General features: G+C 46.1%; 4 protein-coding genes across 10 annotated transcripts; 2 read left to right on the top strand and 2 right to left on the bottom strand.

Moving 5' to 3' along the window:
• Positions 1-222: 222 nt before the first annotated feature.
• On the bottom strand, positions 223-3807 carry LOC134021645 (P2Y purinoceptor 4-like). 3 transcript variants are annotated; one of them, XM_062462680.1, is made up of 4 exons: positions 2515-3807; positions 2026-2207; positions 1812-1944; positions 223-1451 (listed from the first exon to the last, which is right to left on the bottom strand). In XM_062462680.1, the coding sequence occupies exon 4, from the start codon at positions 1414-1416 to the stop codon at positions 418-420; it is 999 nt and encodes a 332-aa protein (XP_062318664.1). In that variant the 5' UTR covers positions 1417-1451; positions 1812-1944; positions 2026-2207; positions 2515-3807; the 3' UTR covers positions 223-417. The 3 variants fall into 3 exon arrangements, with proteins under 3 accessions (XP_062318664.1, XP_062318665.1, XP_062318666.1); XM_062462681.1 differs by having other exon boundaries at positions 2115-2207; XM_062462682.1 differs by lacking the exon at positions 2515-3807 and having other exon boundaries at positions 2026-2296.
• LOC134021646 (uncharacterized) lies at positions 2553-3542 on the top strand. The gene is made up of 2 exons (XM_062462683.1): positions 2553-2706; positions 2824-3542. The coding sequence occupies exons 1-2, from the start codon at positions 2622-2624 to the stop codon at positions 3540-3542; spliced, it is 804 nt and encodes a 267-aa protein (XP_062318667.1). The 5' UTR covers positions 2553-2621.
• On the top strand, positions 3723-6975 carry si:ch211-218c6.8 (apoptosis facilitator Bcl-2-like protein 14). Of its 4 annotated transcripts, none has more exons than XM_062462686.1 (6): positions 3723-3922; positions 4618-4933; positions 5090-5200; positions 5502-5560; positions 5940-6221; positions 6678-6975. In XM_062462686.1, exons 2-6 carry the CDS (start codon positions 4627-4629, stop codon positions 6708-6710), a joined length of 792 nt encoding a protein of 263 aa, XP_062318670.1. In that variant the 5' UTR covers positions 3723-3922; positions 4618-4626; the 3' UTR covers positions 6711-6975. The 4 variants fall into 4 exon arrangements, with proteins under 4 accessions (XP_062318670.1, XP_062318668.1, XP_062318671.1 ...); XM_062462684.1 differs by having other exon boundaries at positions 3725-3922; positions 5084-5200; XM_062462687.1 differs by having other exon boundaries at positions 3726-3922; positions 4618-4792; positions 5087-5200; positions 6678-6949.
• Positions 6950-14101, bottom strand: tph2 (tryptophan hydroxylase 2 (tryptophan 5-monooxygenase)). 2 transcript variants are annotated; one of them, XM_062462677.1, is made up of 11 exons: positions 13876-14101; positions 12578-12715; positions 12220-12403; positions 10678-10778; positions 10407-10474; positions 9995-10191; positions 9517-9652; positions 9065-9191; positions 8770-8865; positions 8427-8560; positions 6950-7769 (listed from the first exon to the last, which is right to left on the bottom strand). In XM_062462677.1, exons 1-11 carry the CDS (start codon positions 14029-14031, stop codon positions 7595-7597), a joined length of 1512 nt encoding a protein of 503 aa, XP_062318661.1. In that variant the 5' UTR covers positions 14032-14101; the 3' UTR covers positions 6950-7594. The 2 variants fall into 2 exon arrangements, with proteins under 2 accessions (XP_062318661.1, XP_062318662.1); XM_062462678.1 differs by lacking the exon at positions 13876-14101 and adding an exon at positions 13753-13779.
• Positions 14102-15108: the final 1007 nt, after the last annotated feature.

Here is a 15108-nt window from a genome sequence, read left to right as displayed (position 1 = left end):
CCCCCACACTCATATAGGAAAACAAGCGGAAGAGGTTCTAGTTTTATATATCGCTCCTCTGAAGTGTCTTTTCTAATCTTCCAATGTGTTGGAATCCTTTAAGGTTATGAATGCAAAGCAGAAACAGTCAGCCAGTGGGGTCTTAAGAAACCTTGTTTATTGCATATAGAACAATAGTAAAAATGTAACAATCAAAAATACATTTTTTATACACATGTTGAAGGAAATGTTAATAGTGTACCCATAAATGCATAACCACATGAAGAAATATGTTGAAAGGGACTAAGTCTACTGGTCAGAAATCACCTTTCAGAGCAGCAACTGTACAGCGTTGGCTCGTACAACATCATGATCTTGGAACTACTGACCCTGACTCCATTGCCCCAAACCTCAAGTCTCATTAACCACATCTACAGATCATCCTACCTGTATGTTGGAGTTGGGGGACTGCTCTGTTACCCTCCCTGTCTTTCTCCAGCAAGCCAGCTGTCTAACGCGGGACAGGTAGAACATGGGCCCGATGTAGGTGCCAAAGCTTGGGAATATCCAGAGGACCTGCAGGACGGAGCACTGAGTGTCATTGACTTTTTTCTGGTAGTAGATGATGGATAAATGAGGCACCAGGGCCACCAAGGGTGTGTACGCCACCAGAGCGGGCAGCATCACCACCAGAATGCTTCTCACAACCTTCCTCTTCAGAGGCACGCCAGCCTGTGGACCCTCTCCAGGGCCACTCCCCCACAGGACCCACACCATCCCAATCAGACATAGAAGCATGACCAGGAACAGGACGGAGGTGGTCAGGGCCAGATACAGAACCATGTTGAAGACACCCAGGTAATAGGCCAGCAGAACCATGGCCAGAGTGAGCAGCCAGGCCAGGGCACACGCGGCGATGCGGTACTCTCTGCTGCGCAGTCTGAGGTACGCTACAGGGTGCGCGGCCGCCAGGTAACGCTCCACGCACATGCACGCTAGCAGCAGCGGGCAGCCGAACACGTTGAGGGCAGAGGCGGCGTCAGAGAGCATCATCATCTTCTCTGGGGGGTCTGGGTACAGGATGATGTAAACGTCCAGCGGCAGGCAGAGGCAGTAGAGGATGTCCATCAGGGACAGGTTGAAGCCCAGAACCTCGGAGGCCGACAGAGCCCTCCTGGGGCTCAGGAGGAGCCATGCCAGGCCCACGTTGGCCGGCAGGCCAGTCAGCAGGATGAAGATTTTGAATCCCAGGAGAAACAGGTTGGAAGAGTAAACAATGCACTGATATATTTGTATTTCCATCATCTCTGAGAGGAAGCATGAGAAAGGTGAACACTCAAAGTCGAACAGGAAGTGGTCCCAGTAGGCTGTAGAGTTGCTGGACGACGTGTTTCCTGAAGATGTGATGTTAATGGAGGGGTTGCTGTTGACAGCCATTACAAGCGGTTTGGGAGGAAATCAAGCAGAGCGTCCTGTGTGAAAGGTGTCAGAAAACGATGTTAGTCAGACACGGCAGGATAAATGGGTGCCTCGCTGATTAAGCGCCTGGAACTCCCTGTCACTGAATCTTAATGAATGTACCAAGGGTAGTTATTAATTTTGTTCACTGAAACAAAAATAATTACCGATTACACATTAAAACAGCCAAATTGTCAAAGAGAATTTAAACATACCATACAAAAAAAATAATTGCACAACTGAAGATAAATAAAAAGAGCAATAAGCTAAAGGTTTCAAAACGTCCATACTATTCAACATCAACAATGTGAAGATTAGTATATTTCCTATTTTGTCTATATTTGAGAGATAAACTAGGCTGTGAGTGAACTCACCAGTTCAGGTAGATGATGATGCACGTCTAAGGATCTCTGTGATTATATGGCTGCTGCTACCCTTCCTCAGGATGATAATTTGACAGACAAAGAGACCAAGCAGTTTGCATTCTCCGGAGACGGACCAGTGGATCTGTGAGTAATGGATGCGGCGGAACTTACAGGTTTGATGGGTTTTCATTCTCGTCGTTTTTACAAGTGAACAAACACTTACATGCAAATGTCCCAGGGAAAAGAAAGCTTTGTGGTCAGATGAGCTCCTGTTGACATTTGTCAACACCTTTCTCATGCATCTCTATTTACCATAATGTAAATGATCTTGGGTCCAAATGTTCTGCAGTCCCCCTCAGAATGGTGTCAGTGTCAAGCCGGATGTTGGAGCCTCCATACATCATGCTGTATGTTTGTTGGTAACAGGTTATAACAGAACATGAACAGCACCATGGTTATACTTTTAGAAATAGCTATACTTTCATAAATAGCTTTTATTGATAGAATTGTTTTTATTTTTTTTTACAAAAGGAGCCTTACATTTAATCTTCAAAATAATAATAATGTATAATACGTGTACAATGTTTAAATTAATTAAATGTTAGTAGTTAAGTATACTATTGTTTTGTTGAAAAAACTGTCATACGCAATTTATATGCCAAAATGGACAGCTTGACGCTACAGCATTTTGGCCTTCGTGACGTCATAATACTATAGGTAGAGCTGTCATACATCAACGGTGGTCTCGAGCCGTCGGCCTCTGACCGAGCCCTCTCAACCCTTGTCTCTGTGCTGGGACACAAGTTTTCCAACGTAGGTATGGAGTCATCGAAGCTCCCCACAGATCGATATTCGATTATCTTTAGCTACGGAACGATACCGGATTCAAAAGATGAATGTGCAGGTGCAGGTGAGGCCCATTGTTGTTACTATTTATTTTTAATGTAAAAAAAAAAAAAAAACACTCCTGTCAGGTGTGTAACAGATACTAATGTACGCATTCGTGTGTTCTTCCCGCCAGGTACTGATATCAGCTTCGGCTTCAAGCATGGTGTAGAAGTGCGCGTGACAAACCGTCTAGAAGTCCCCCTTACACCTGACAATTTGCAGTCGCTCTCTTTCAGTATCCCCAGCCTTCACATTCGCTTGAAAGGTATGATCGGCAATATTGGTTTATTTCATTATGGGAATGTGGAAGTGTATAGTCTTCCACCGGCACCGGCAGATAAACCTGATGGAGACAACGAGACATCCCTCGCGCCTCCACTGGCCTGCTTTTATCTGAACGAGGACGTTGGTGAGGTGATGCGCGCAGATCGAGATGTAACTGCAAGATTAGTCACATCTGAATGTAGACAACCTGAAGAGATTACAACTGACATATCTCCAGGTCAGCACTCCGGTTCGGAAGATTTCTACACTTGCTGTTCGGCAGGTTCCTCTCCAGCCACGTGCAGTGCCCGTTGGGACTCGGCCTCTGGATCGACCTTCCATGAGTCACCAAGCCTCCCTGGTGAGACACCGACAAGCGAAGGTCAGCGTGACGAGCTGATCTATGTGTCCTTCAAAGGAAAGCGCTACGCGCGCGTTCTGTCCCGCCTGATGTGCGCTGACGGTGACGTGGATGGCACCTGGACGGTGACAGATTTCACGGAGCGCGGAGAACTGGTGTTTTCTCTACGGCTTGACTTCATCCGACCCCGTCCAACCATACCGCGGGGGATGGCGAGAAGCCTATAACGGAATGATTTTGGCGTTTAACATGTTTAACAGGAGAACAACCTTGTCAGCTAATTCAAGGGTTTCCATCAAATTGCAGGCCTTATGGATATCGACATGATTGTGAAATAAATGTATTAAAAGAAAAATCAATTAACTTTATCTTTGCCTTAAAATTGACATTTCACTGAATGAGCATGGATTCCCAATAGCTGCGACCACAGGGACATTTGTCTGGACAGACCAACCGGCCGACCGACAGGGCGAGCTCTAGAGCTGCTGGTCACAACCAATAAATGGGACACACGTAGAAGGATAGTAAAAGGCCGTTTTATTAATCCTTAACCTACCAGGAGGAGGCGGCAGTGAGAAAGCAACAACATCAGGAAGCTGTTTAATATGTTTGAGCCTGTTTGAAATTCATCCACCGCTTGGTTTTTGTTGTGGATTCAGGCCAATTTGCTGTCATGCCTTGTGAAAGGCGTTAAACGGTTTAATCCTCAACACCGACTAGGCAGGCACGTTCAGGTAGGCACCTTAAAAAACGAATGCTTTTGAAAATAGTAATGACTGTAGTTCATCGGTTAAGAAAATGAAACTGTAACCATTGCCGGTAAAAAAAAAAAGTGCAACTACCGGGTTGATTTTAGAAAAGAGTAGCCTCATAGAAGGTGCAATTTGTGCAATCGTGCAAATAAATTCCCTTAGCATTCTAATAATGTATACGTAATTCTCAAAAGAAATAACCGACCAACTCTACCTAACGCTTTAAGAAATGAAACTAGAGTGATGACGTAGGTTACAGTTAGACATCACTTGACTGAACTTTTGAACTTGCATTTTTCAGAGATAGCCTAATGGAAAATGCAGATGAAAGCGTTCGACTCTTACAATGCTATGACAACCAAATTATATCTCTCAAGTTTCATTGACAAACTCTACATAACGCTAATGTCCACCACATAGGTTGGACTACATAACATGACCAGTTATAAATCAAAATACAATTTGCACTGCTTTTAGAAAATAATAATACCAGTCATCTAAGTCTTAATGTTGAAGTGATAGGTGCACTTGTGCTGGTTTCTATCTCCAGAAGAGCAACATGGAGCTCCGGGTAGAGGAGGAGTATGGAGTGGACAGGAGCAGTGAGGAGTATCAGCTCCTTCTGGCCTACTGCACTAGGAGGTCCAGGCAGAAGCCTCTCATAAGTGCTGAGGGCCCTTTGCCACCACTTGCCCCTGGGTCATCCTTACCGGGAGAATTAGTACGTATTTATGCGCAAGGGGGACCACAGCCTTTAAGGCCTCAGTTACACGGGCCTAGAGACACCATCGTGAAGAAGAAGAAGCTAGTGGCAAGAATCCAGTGTCCATCCGGTGCCGATACACAACCTGGTTCTTCTGATTCTGGTACTATACACTCTGGTTATATACTGTACACTCTGGTTCTATACTGTACACTCTGGTTCCTCTGGTTCTATACAACAAACTGTGTATGTTGGTGTGTTGTGTGTGTTGTGAATGTTTGTTGGTGTGTGTGTGTGTGTGTGTGTATGACAGGAGCAGCAGACGAAGGCAGGGGTCTCACTGGTGTGGCTGACAGGCTGACTCAGATAGCAGACGATGTGCAGATCGGACCGAGCAGTTTAGAACCAGACGCCCCTGAGAAGCCAGAGGGTAGGCCTCTCACACTCTCACTCTCTCTTTCACCCTCTCACTCTCACTGTCTCTCTCTCTCACTCTCTCTCACACTCACACTCTCTCTCTCACACTCTCTCTCTCACACTCATATGATTAGGATAGATCGTATCATTGTTTTCTCTCACAGTGTTTGGATCACAAGCATCACATCTGTCTGACTGAAAGAGTTGGTGGTTATGTTTCATACCGCCTTCCCGCCACGTTGAGAACGGTTGTTTTTCGCGGCCGGCCCACGACATTCACAGGCTTGAACTTGAAAACAACTTCCTCTCTGCAGATGTGATTCAGAAACTGGTGGAGCTTCTGAAGAACTCTGGAGACCAGCTGAATGAGGAGGTAATGCAAGTGTGTACGTGTATCGGTGAGTGTGTGTGCATGTGTCTGTTGGTGTGTTAACCCTTGTGTTATCTTCGGGTCATTCTGACCCATCAGTCATTGTGACCCACCGTCGTATTGCGACAAATTTACCTCATACAAAAACAAAGTGAAGCATTTTCTTTTAACTGTCGGGCTGTCTCAGACCCCCCACATTGGAATGGTTAAAAGAAAATTATTTTTATTTGTTTTTGTATTGGGTAAAATTGGGTAAACACAACAATGGTTCGTTATGAACCTTTGGGTCATGTGACCCGAAGGCAGCACGAGGGTTAAATGGTAACACAGAACTACATTTAAAACCCATCCATACATTTTAAATGGGAGCACCCCCTGGCAGATCCAGAAGAACCAGGCCATGCAGGCCTACCTCCAGAGCACCTTCACCTACGCTCTGTTTGAGCAGCTGACCTCTAGGATTCAGGAGGTAGTGAGCGGGGGGGGGGCCGGCCGGACGGCCGAGGCCCTGGACCGGCTGGAGAGGCAGCAGATCGCTGTAGCCTTCGAGGTGACCAGCAGGCTGTCAACGGTCCACCTGCTGCCCATGAGTAGGGCCATGGGCTACGGCACTCACTACGTCCAGACACACCACTCCTCCTGGGTGAAGCAGCGCGGAGGCTGGGTGAGTCGGGTGGGGGGGCGGAGCCTGGGTGAGTGTGGGAGGGGGTGGGGCCTGGGTGAGTCGGGTGGGGGCGGGGCCTGGGTGAGTCGGGTGGGGGCGGGGCCTGGGTGAGTGTGTGTGGAGGGGGGGGCTGGGTGAGTCGGTTGGGGGCAGGGCCTGGGTGAGTGTGGGGGGGCGGGGCCTGGGTGAGTGTGGGGCGGGGCCTGGGTGAGCTTGGGGAGGGGCGGGGCCTGGGTGAGTCGGGTGGGGGGGCGGGGCCTGGGTGAGTCGGGTGGGGGGGCAGGGCCTGGGTGAATCGGGTGGGGGGGCAGGGCCTGGGTGGGGCCTGGGTGAGTGTGGGGGGGGCGGGGCCTGGGTGAGTGTTGGGGGGTGAGAGAGGTGCTGAGTTACATTATGGTAATAATGTTTTAAAAGCACGCAATTCTTATGATTACTTTCATTTATTTTGCCTCCCAGCAAAAAGCATTTGAATCCGAAGACATTGATTAACACCTGCAAAGAACTGCCACAGCCTGCAGACCACCATGGTGTGGTTACACCTTCACATCACAGCAGGATTTAGGAAACATGTTTTACAGGATTACAGCATCTTTAATATTTTGACATTAATTTAGACAAATGATCACCAGCAGTAATAACAGTTCAGAAGAGGCGATGCAGGGATTTGTATTTTTAAATGACTAAATATTAATTGTCTTACTGTTTTGAATGAAGAGTACCATAATCTGTTTAAACAAAAAAAGTCATATTTTTGCTTTTAAATGATATGTATTACAAATGCATACAAATAAAAGCTTGCAATCTACTAAATGTCGAGTGTTGGTCGTAAGACAAGAGTTGAAAGCTCACCACATACAACATTTACACAGGCACATACTGCATCCATTGATGGCACTTATTGAAAATATTATTGAAAATTAAAACATTCTTCAAGTTCTGTTTTATAGAAATGCATCTTAATTTGCTTTTTAATAACGTGATGTGGTCGAGCAGGGAGACCTGACATGTTAACACATCCTAGATTCAAGGGCCTGTCTGAGATATGGGTAGTCTGATACACAACAGTTAAAGCCTACATTGCAATGACATGCTCTATGTACAGAGCAGGAAAATCCTTAAATTTTGTGGAGAACATTCAACACTAAACTCATATGCTTCATTACGTACTGTAGTTATGCAGTAGCACTGACGAAGCAGGGAAAAAATTGATTATTTACATTTGTAAGAATTTAGAGTTGGTTTCCTGGTCTCAGACTAAGCCTTGCCCCAGACAACAAACATTACCCACTGACAGAGAGCGTCTCTTCCTGCGCTTGGGGTGTGTTTGTGTCACAGGAAATAGAATCAGTCTAAATCGCCCTGACGGCATATCGTCAGATCCCCAGGTAAGTGTTCATCTTGCCCAGGGCATCACACACGGTGGTGAGGTCGCTTCGGAGCTCCTGGACCACGTTCTCTATGCTCCTGGTGTCCTTCAGCAGGTCGATGCTCTGCGTGTACGGGTTATAGTACACTGAGAACGGCCTCTTGATCGACTTAGCAAACTCCCTGTATGGGGGAGGGCAGATTATAACAGGTAGAGAGATGGACTGTGTGAGGTGTAACAGGTAGAGAGATGGACAGTGTGGGGTGTTACAGGTATAGAGATGGACTGTTCGACTGTAACAGGTAGAGAGATGGACTGTGTGGGGTGTAACAGGTAGAGATGGACTGTCTGGGGTGATGTGTTAACCCTCGTGCTGCCTTCGGGTCACATGACCCAAAGGTTCATAACGAACCATCGTTGTGTTTACCCAATTTTACCCAATACAAAAACAAATAAAAATAATTTTCTTTTAACCATCGCAATGTGGGGGGTCTGAGACAGCCCAACGGTTAAAAGAAAATGATTCACTTTGTTTTGGTATGCGGTAAAGTTGTCGCAATACGACGGTGGGTCACAATGACTGATGGGTTAGAATGACCCGAAGATAACACAAGGGTTAAAGCCATTTAAGACGGCCCTCCAGAACCCACAGTTGCAGATCAACCAATGAGACAGATTTCCCAGGGGTGTAGTCCAGAATGCAGTAGTGCATACCACCCCCCCCCACCTCTCCTCATGCCGCCCCCCCACCCATCCATTACTGCTGTTATATACACAGTATAGAAGGTGCTATGGTCAGGCTGCGTGTCACGTAGACGACAAACCTACACCCGCCTCACCTCATCTTCTCTTTGGCTTCTTCAAAGCTGTCGGATACAAAGTAAACATCCTGGAAGGTGGTGATGAGGCACTCCTGGTGACAGGTGGTCCCCGGGTCAAACATCCTCACTGTGGCCTTGTCAGACAGGGCGTGCTGGAGTGGCAGGTGGCAACAACATTACACTTGTGACAGTATGATTGTGTCACACAATCACGCACAGAAAATTAAAGTATTCCAAATGGTTTTTGACCCTGTCTGATATGTGTGTGTACAGTGTGTGTGTGTGTGTGTGAATGTGTGTGTACAGTATGAGTACACACACGTGTATGTGAATGTGTGTGTGTTCTCAAGGAGTGTGTTACCCGTAGCTCTCCAATAGATGACAGCAGGCCTGCCCCATAAGCCCTCAGCTGGCCATCTTGTTTACACAAGCCAAACTCGATGGTGAAGAAATAACACTGCAGAAGGAAGACAGTCAGCTGGGTCACAATAGCATCACACCAGCTGGGCCAGACCAGCTAGTACCCACAGAGGGTCAGATGTAGACTAGCTAGTACCCACAGAGGGTCAGATGTAGACCAGCTAGTACCCACAGAGGGTCAGATGTAGACCAGCTAGTACCCACAGAGGGTCAGATGTAGACTAGCTAGTACCCACTGTGGCTAGTTTCTGTACATCCTCGTCCGATGCTCCAACAGACGCCAGACCAATCTCCTGGGAGAACTGGGCGAACTTCGGGTCGGCGAGGAGAGGGACGTGACCCAGCAGTTCATGACAGGTGTCTCTGAGGGGAAAGGTTTAAGACATGGTTGAGGGAATATAAATGATAAATAATAATACAAAATTCACAAAGAAAAACAAATTGTTCTGCATTTCCACACAGTTCACCAACCGGAAATTCACTAACTGTCTCAGACCAGGATCCATGTTTCAGTGTCTTTGTACTTGTATTTCTCGCCGACAAACCGGTTTGATCAGACGACAGAACAATAGTGGAGCGTGGAGCTATGGGTAGCTGTGGGGTACTCACGGGGAGGGAGGGAGCTGTGGGTAGCTGTGGTACTCACGGGGGAGGGTGGGAGGGAGCTGTGGGTAGCTGTGGTACTCACGGCTCGGGCGTGTAGAGGGGGTCGGTGCTGTGGCGGACGTACTGAGTGCAGTTGAACACCCGGTAGGCAAGGCCAGCCAGGAAGTCTCTCGGCGACAGGTACCCCGCGACAGGCCGCACGGTGAAGCCTGATCTCTCTGAAACAGTCACCACACGAACATGCTGTTATCTCTGAAACAGTCACCACACAAACATGCTGTTATCTCAAACAGTCACCACACAAACATTCTGTTATCTCTGAAACAGTCATCACACAAACATTTTGGTATCTCTGAAACAGTCATCAGACAAAAATGTTGGTATCTCTGAAACAGTCACCCCACAAACATCCACTGTGCTGATCGTACATGGGTCAGGGTTTCAGTTTTGATTTACAGTTTGAAACGCTTGACAGACCCTACTCAAGCAGGCCGCTGTGGACCCGGCTGTCCCCTACCTCTCAGAAACAGAGACACGCTGTGGACCCGGCTGTCCCCTACCTCTCAGAAACAGAGACACGTCCTCCAGTTGAGGAATGTTGTCCTCTCGGTACCCACAATGCTTTGAGAGCAGGGGGAGGTTCTTCAGGTACTCGCGGCAGGCGTGGGTGGGGTAGAGCTTGGTGAGCTCCCGATACACCACCCCCCATGTCCTCACTTCCTCTGGAGAGTATTCTATGCGAGGGATAGGCTGACCACTGGGAGAGGGGGATACAGGGGGGGTCATTTAGGTCAGTTTTGTGGCTTCTGTCTGACGAAATGTGCAACATTGCTATGATGTTTTGTATTGTCTGATGTGGTTCTGGTATTGTTCTGTATATGAGGAAAAATATTACACAGATATATAGTGAAGGATTAGGGAAGTCTATGAAACAGTACCCAACGCAGCTCTGAGATCAGACACCAAACTCACAACTTGTAATTCATGGCCACTTCCACGAAATACTTCCTTCTCTCACGATAAACATTATCTTTGAAGCCCTGGTTGGAGGAAAAGCAGGGAGATAAGAGATCAGTTAGGTTAGGTTTCTGGTTAGGTATAAAGTAGTTTATGGTTCTCCTTTTCAGCTGATGACAGCTCGTCTGACAGTATTTCATGAAACATTCATGAACTGAAGACTACCAGTTTGTCACTGAGAGGGAGATAATAATGTAGAATTTGAATGATAATCTAGAGAAATTACAGGATGGTCTGCATCCAGCTCTGATCCATACATCAGGACTCGGTGGGAACATTGGTCCAACTCTGAGATCTTCTGTGGGAACCAGGGCACCTCTTCCTCATCTACAACACACACACACACACACACTATACACTCTGCATGTACAGTGTACACACATACACAATATACACACACTATACTCTGCACACATACACACACACACTATACTCTGTATATGCACACACAAGATACTATGCAAATATTCATGCACAAACACCAGTGTTGGGAATATAGCGTTACTAACTCCACTACTTTTGGCGGTAACTACTAGTAATGTAACTAATGACTTTTTTCAATTAAATAACGCAGGTACATTACTGAAATTTAAATGGGCTCGTTACTCGTTACTTTTTTCTTGCATGAATTCCCCAATTTCCTGTTTTTAATCTAACAAACAAGTTTACGGCGACGCAGTGTCTGAATGAATCAATCCGCATTTTAGACTAGCACACAATGGCCGACAGTTCGGACCATGCAAGCTTTTTGTTGACATTATTTTTCACTTGTCCAGATCAAGGATACAAATATACTGGTTAGTTGTAGTTTGTGTGCAGGTGCGAGAACTTTATCCACTGCGAAGAATAGTAATTATAATCTTCACAAGCACCTAGTAAAACAACACGCTTCTACAAAGCTAATCGTAAAAGAAGCCAGTGCTAGCTCCGCTGATCAAGCAGTCGGAGCCACTTCATCAAAACAGCCGAGGCTTGATTTTAAACAGAAGTATTTCCAGTCTCTAAACCAGGCAGAACTAAACAGACTGATTGCCAGGTATGTTGTCAAGACATGCGACCTATGTCAACAGTTGAGTCCGTTGCCTTCAGGCAACTAATTAGCAACATACAATGATATAACATTTTACAGTTGTCTTGTCCCACACTGTGCCACTGCAACACTAAAATATTATAACTATCTGTGTGCGTTAATTTGATAATAGAAGCAGGAATTAAAAGTAACGCAAACGTTACTTTCCCTTGTAACTAATTACTTTTCTATGCAATAACTAGTAAAGTAATGCAGTTACTTTTGAAATAAGTAACTAGTAACTGTAACTAATTACTAATGTTCGGTAACGTTCCCAACACTGACAAACACACACACATTACTCTGCACACATACACAACACTATGCAAATATTCACACACACACACACACGCACGCACACACACACACACACACACACACACACACACACACACACACACACACACACACACACACACACACATTACTCTGCACATGTGCAAGTCCTTAACTCACATGATGCCAGGCACAGGAACATACATGAGATGTTGAACCAGGAGCAAAACTATAACCAGACATTCTGAGCATTCAAACAAATGAACGCATGTGCGACAGCCCACACACACAGCCGCAATCTAGTTTTTTATTCTCTCAACATTTAAGCAAGAAGGAGGAACAAAACAAAACAAATTTACAAAGAATGTGGAACAACATGAACTTACCCATGGTGATTTAAGACAAAATAGAGGAGTTGTCTACCTGCTTCAGCGGTCCACACGTGGGGAGGAGTGTTGAAGGAGACAATGTTGACGTGGTCCTTGAGGTGCTTAAGCAACTCATTAAACTGCTTCTTAGTGCAACTGCAATCAGCGTAGATCTCCACTTCCGAAGTGAAGCGCTTTGACCTTCTAGACTCGATGTGATTCAGGTTGACATGTTTCTCCTGGTGAACATTAGAATATATTCATAACAATTTAAAAAAGGTAAAGCATGTCAACACAGGCATTTTTGTCATCCATCATAGGGGAATCAAATGGAAAGTGTTAGCTTTCTATAAACATTAGTCAAATGTACTTCCTTAATCTTAAAATATGATTAATATCAAGATGTAACAGACCTGAAACAGGCGCAGCGCTCTGACCAGACATCCAACCTCGTTGTTGAGGGTGAAAACCACCGCTGTCTTCCCCGTCTCTGCAGCCTGGCTCTCTGTGTCAGGTTTCTCGTCGATAGGACAGAATGAGGGCCGTCGTGTCTGGGCAACAAAAGGGTTAATTAGCTTATGGTGAAGTATTTTGGTTATCACACCACACAGCAAATGTTGACACAACTACAGATTAACCAGAATTTAACAGGAAGTTAGATTTTTTTCTATGAAACAGGATACACTCACAAACAAAATGTTCAATGACTAGTCAGGCATGGGTGAACTTAATGGTGCATTTCAAATAACTTTAATTTAGACATTGAGCTTGAAACTGTACTGTGTTAAATTACACAAGTGGCGCATACAGCCAGATTCTGCATCAGATTCTTTCCACAAGCTATCAGACTTCTGAACTTTAAATAACTTTTAATCACTACATCTCAATGCCGCATGTGAACTGGTCTGTGATATGCAACAACTGTATTAATATGCTGCTGTTTGCAAGGGATTTTTTGTATTTGTATGCTATCTTTTTAATATGTGCAATATCCATATTTATTATGTGCAATAATGATATTTTACATGGTTATCTATTGTATAGTTTTTGCCTTTATTTTTATCTACTCCGCACAGGAGTACTGTTTTTAGTTAGAGCACTACTTAGAAATTTTTTTGTTCACATGTGCACAAAGTCTGTACTGTTGAATGACAATAAAGCCTAAATAACGGAATAACAATTATGTCTTTTTGAAAGGATAGGTTGTTAGATTATAAACATAGTTTATTGTGTTTTTAAGACCACAAATGTTGTAATATACCATCATAAATCATACAATGCATAACTTAATTCCAACAGACAAGAAATCCATCCAATTATCAAACCAACCAATTAGCAGAAGCTTGTCAATCAACCAACCAATCAATGCTCTACATAGCTAATAATTTATCTGGGACCACCACAGATATTCAGAATGAACACATTTATCAAACCTCATCCACCAAGCCCTTCATCATAATTGTCCAGCGTGTCAGGGCTGGACCACCAGTGCTGTGGGTACCAACACTGGGAGAGAATCCTGCAGGCCCACCAGGGTGCCCTCAGGGGCCCATCAGGGTGCCCTCAGGGGCCCTGTTCAGGCTCTTACCATCTGTCCACCAGTGTGGCGCTGGTTCTGCTGGCTCTTACCATCTGTCCACCAGTGTGGCGCTGGTTCTGCTGGCTCTTACCATCTGTCCACCAGTGTGGCGCTGGTTCTGCAGGCTCTTACCATCTGTCCACCAGTGTGGCGCTGGTTCTGCTGGCTGAACATGGCCGAGTCCAGGGAGAGCCCACGGCGGGCCCAGTACTTGCTGGAGAACATCATCATGGCGGGTTGCATCCTGGGCACGGGCTCTCTCTTCCTGGGTGGTGACGATGATGCCATGGCCAGGCAGGACAGCGTACCGCACAGTGCCTTGATGCTCTCCACCGTGTGCCTCGTCTCACGCCCCCGGGCTGCGCTCTGCCTCCACCCCCTGCCCCGAGCTGCTTTATAGGGGAGGGGGCTGAGGCACCGCTGCTGACGCCCAGTGCTGACACACAGGTTCATATCAAGCAGAGGTTTGAAGAGCTTTCTCCGCCCCTCGGCTCCACCAGTCAGAACTGTGGGATAGGAGACAGGTGTTGCTGTTCATTAGGTGTGTGTGTGAGTGGGGGTGGGGGGGGGGGGGGGGTAGGAGTGGGGGGGGGGGTGGGGTGACTTGACAAAATATTATCTTATATCATATTTAAGATTTTATCCGTGACAATGCACTGTTAACACCAATATCTCCCTCTATAGAAGGAGGGTAATGGGGATATTGCACAAGATGATGCAATGGAAGCTGGCTGATGAGTCGAGATGTGTTGGGCTACACAAGATGCCGCAGACAGAGCGGTCTGGCTATTTTCCCGCATTCATAAAGTACAATACAGGTGCGTCTGAATGGTAAAGTAGCTGTCAGTCCAAACAAAGCCGCCTCTCTTATTAAATCCCTGGGAGATAAGCTGTAGGCGATACGCTATCGGGCAACTCTGAGGCAATTTCCTGCTTGACAGGAAATGAAAGCATGCGGCGCTGGGAGGCAATGCCGGGCTGGATTTTTGTTCTAAAGGGGACTTCAAATTATGAGTAGATCTGTGTGTTGATACTTCGATCCGGAGGCAGCGCCCACCCCGCCGCCTCCATGCCTGAGACGACTCCAAACGTCTTCCATCAAAGCCACGGGGAGCACTGTGAACCGTCAGACAGACGAGCGTCACATACTGACGTCCGTCACAGACTTAAAAAGGGCGAAATGGCATTTAGAGCCGTGCATGGCCTGCATTTCAAGTGGAATTATGAGGGTAGGAGGGGGGTGGGGATGATGGGTGCTTCAGTTCTTCAATCGCAGTCAAATGCCTGAATAACGTCTCAGGCCTCGGTGACATTTCAGGACAAATTCAAGTACAGCATTTAAAAAAAACTAAGACGTGAAAATAA

The sequence above is a fragment of the Osmerus eperlanus genome, chromosome 5, assembly GCF_963692335.1.
Source record: "Osmerus eperlanus chromosome 5, fOsmEpe2.1, whole genome shotgun sequence".
NCBI lineage: Eukaryota > Metazoa > Chordata > Actinopteri > Osmeriformes > Osmeridae > Osmerus > Osmerus eperlanus.
Note: the sequence above shows the minus strand (reverse complement) of the source record. Positions and strands in the feature narration are given on the sequence as shown.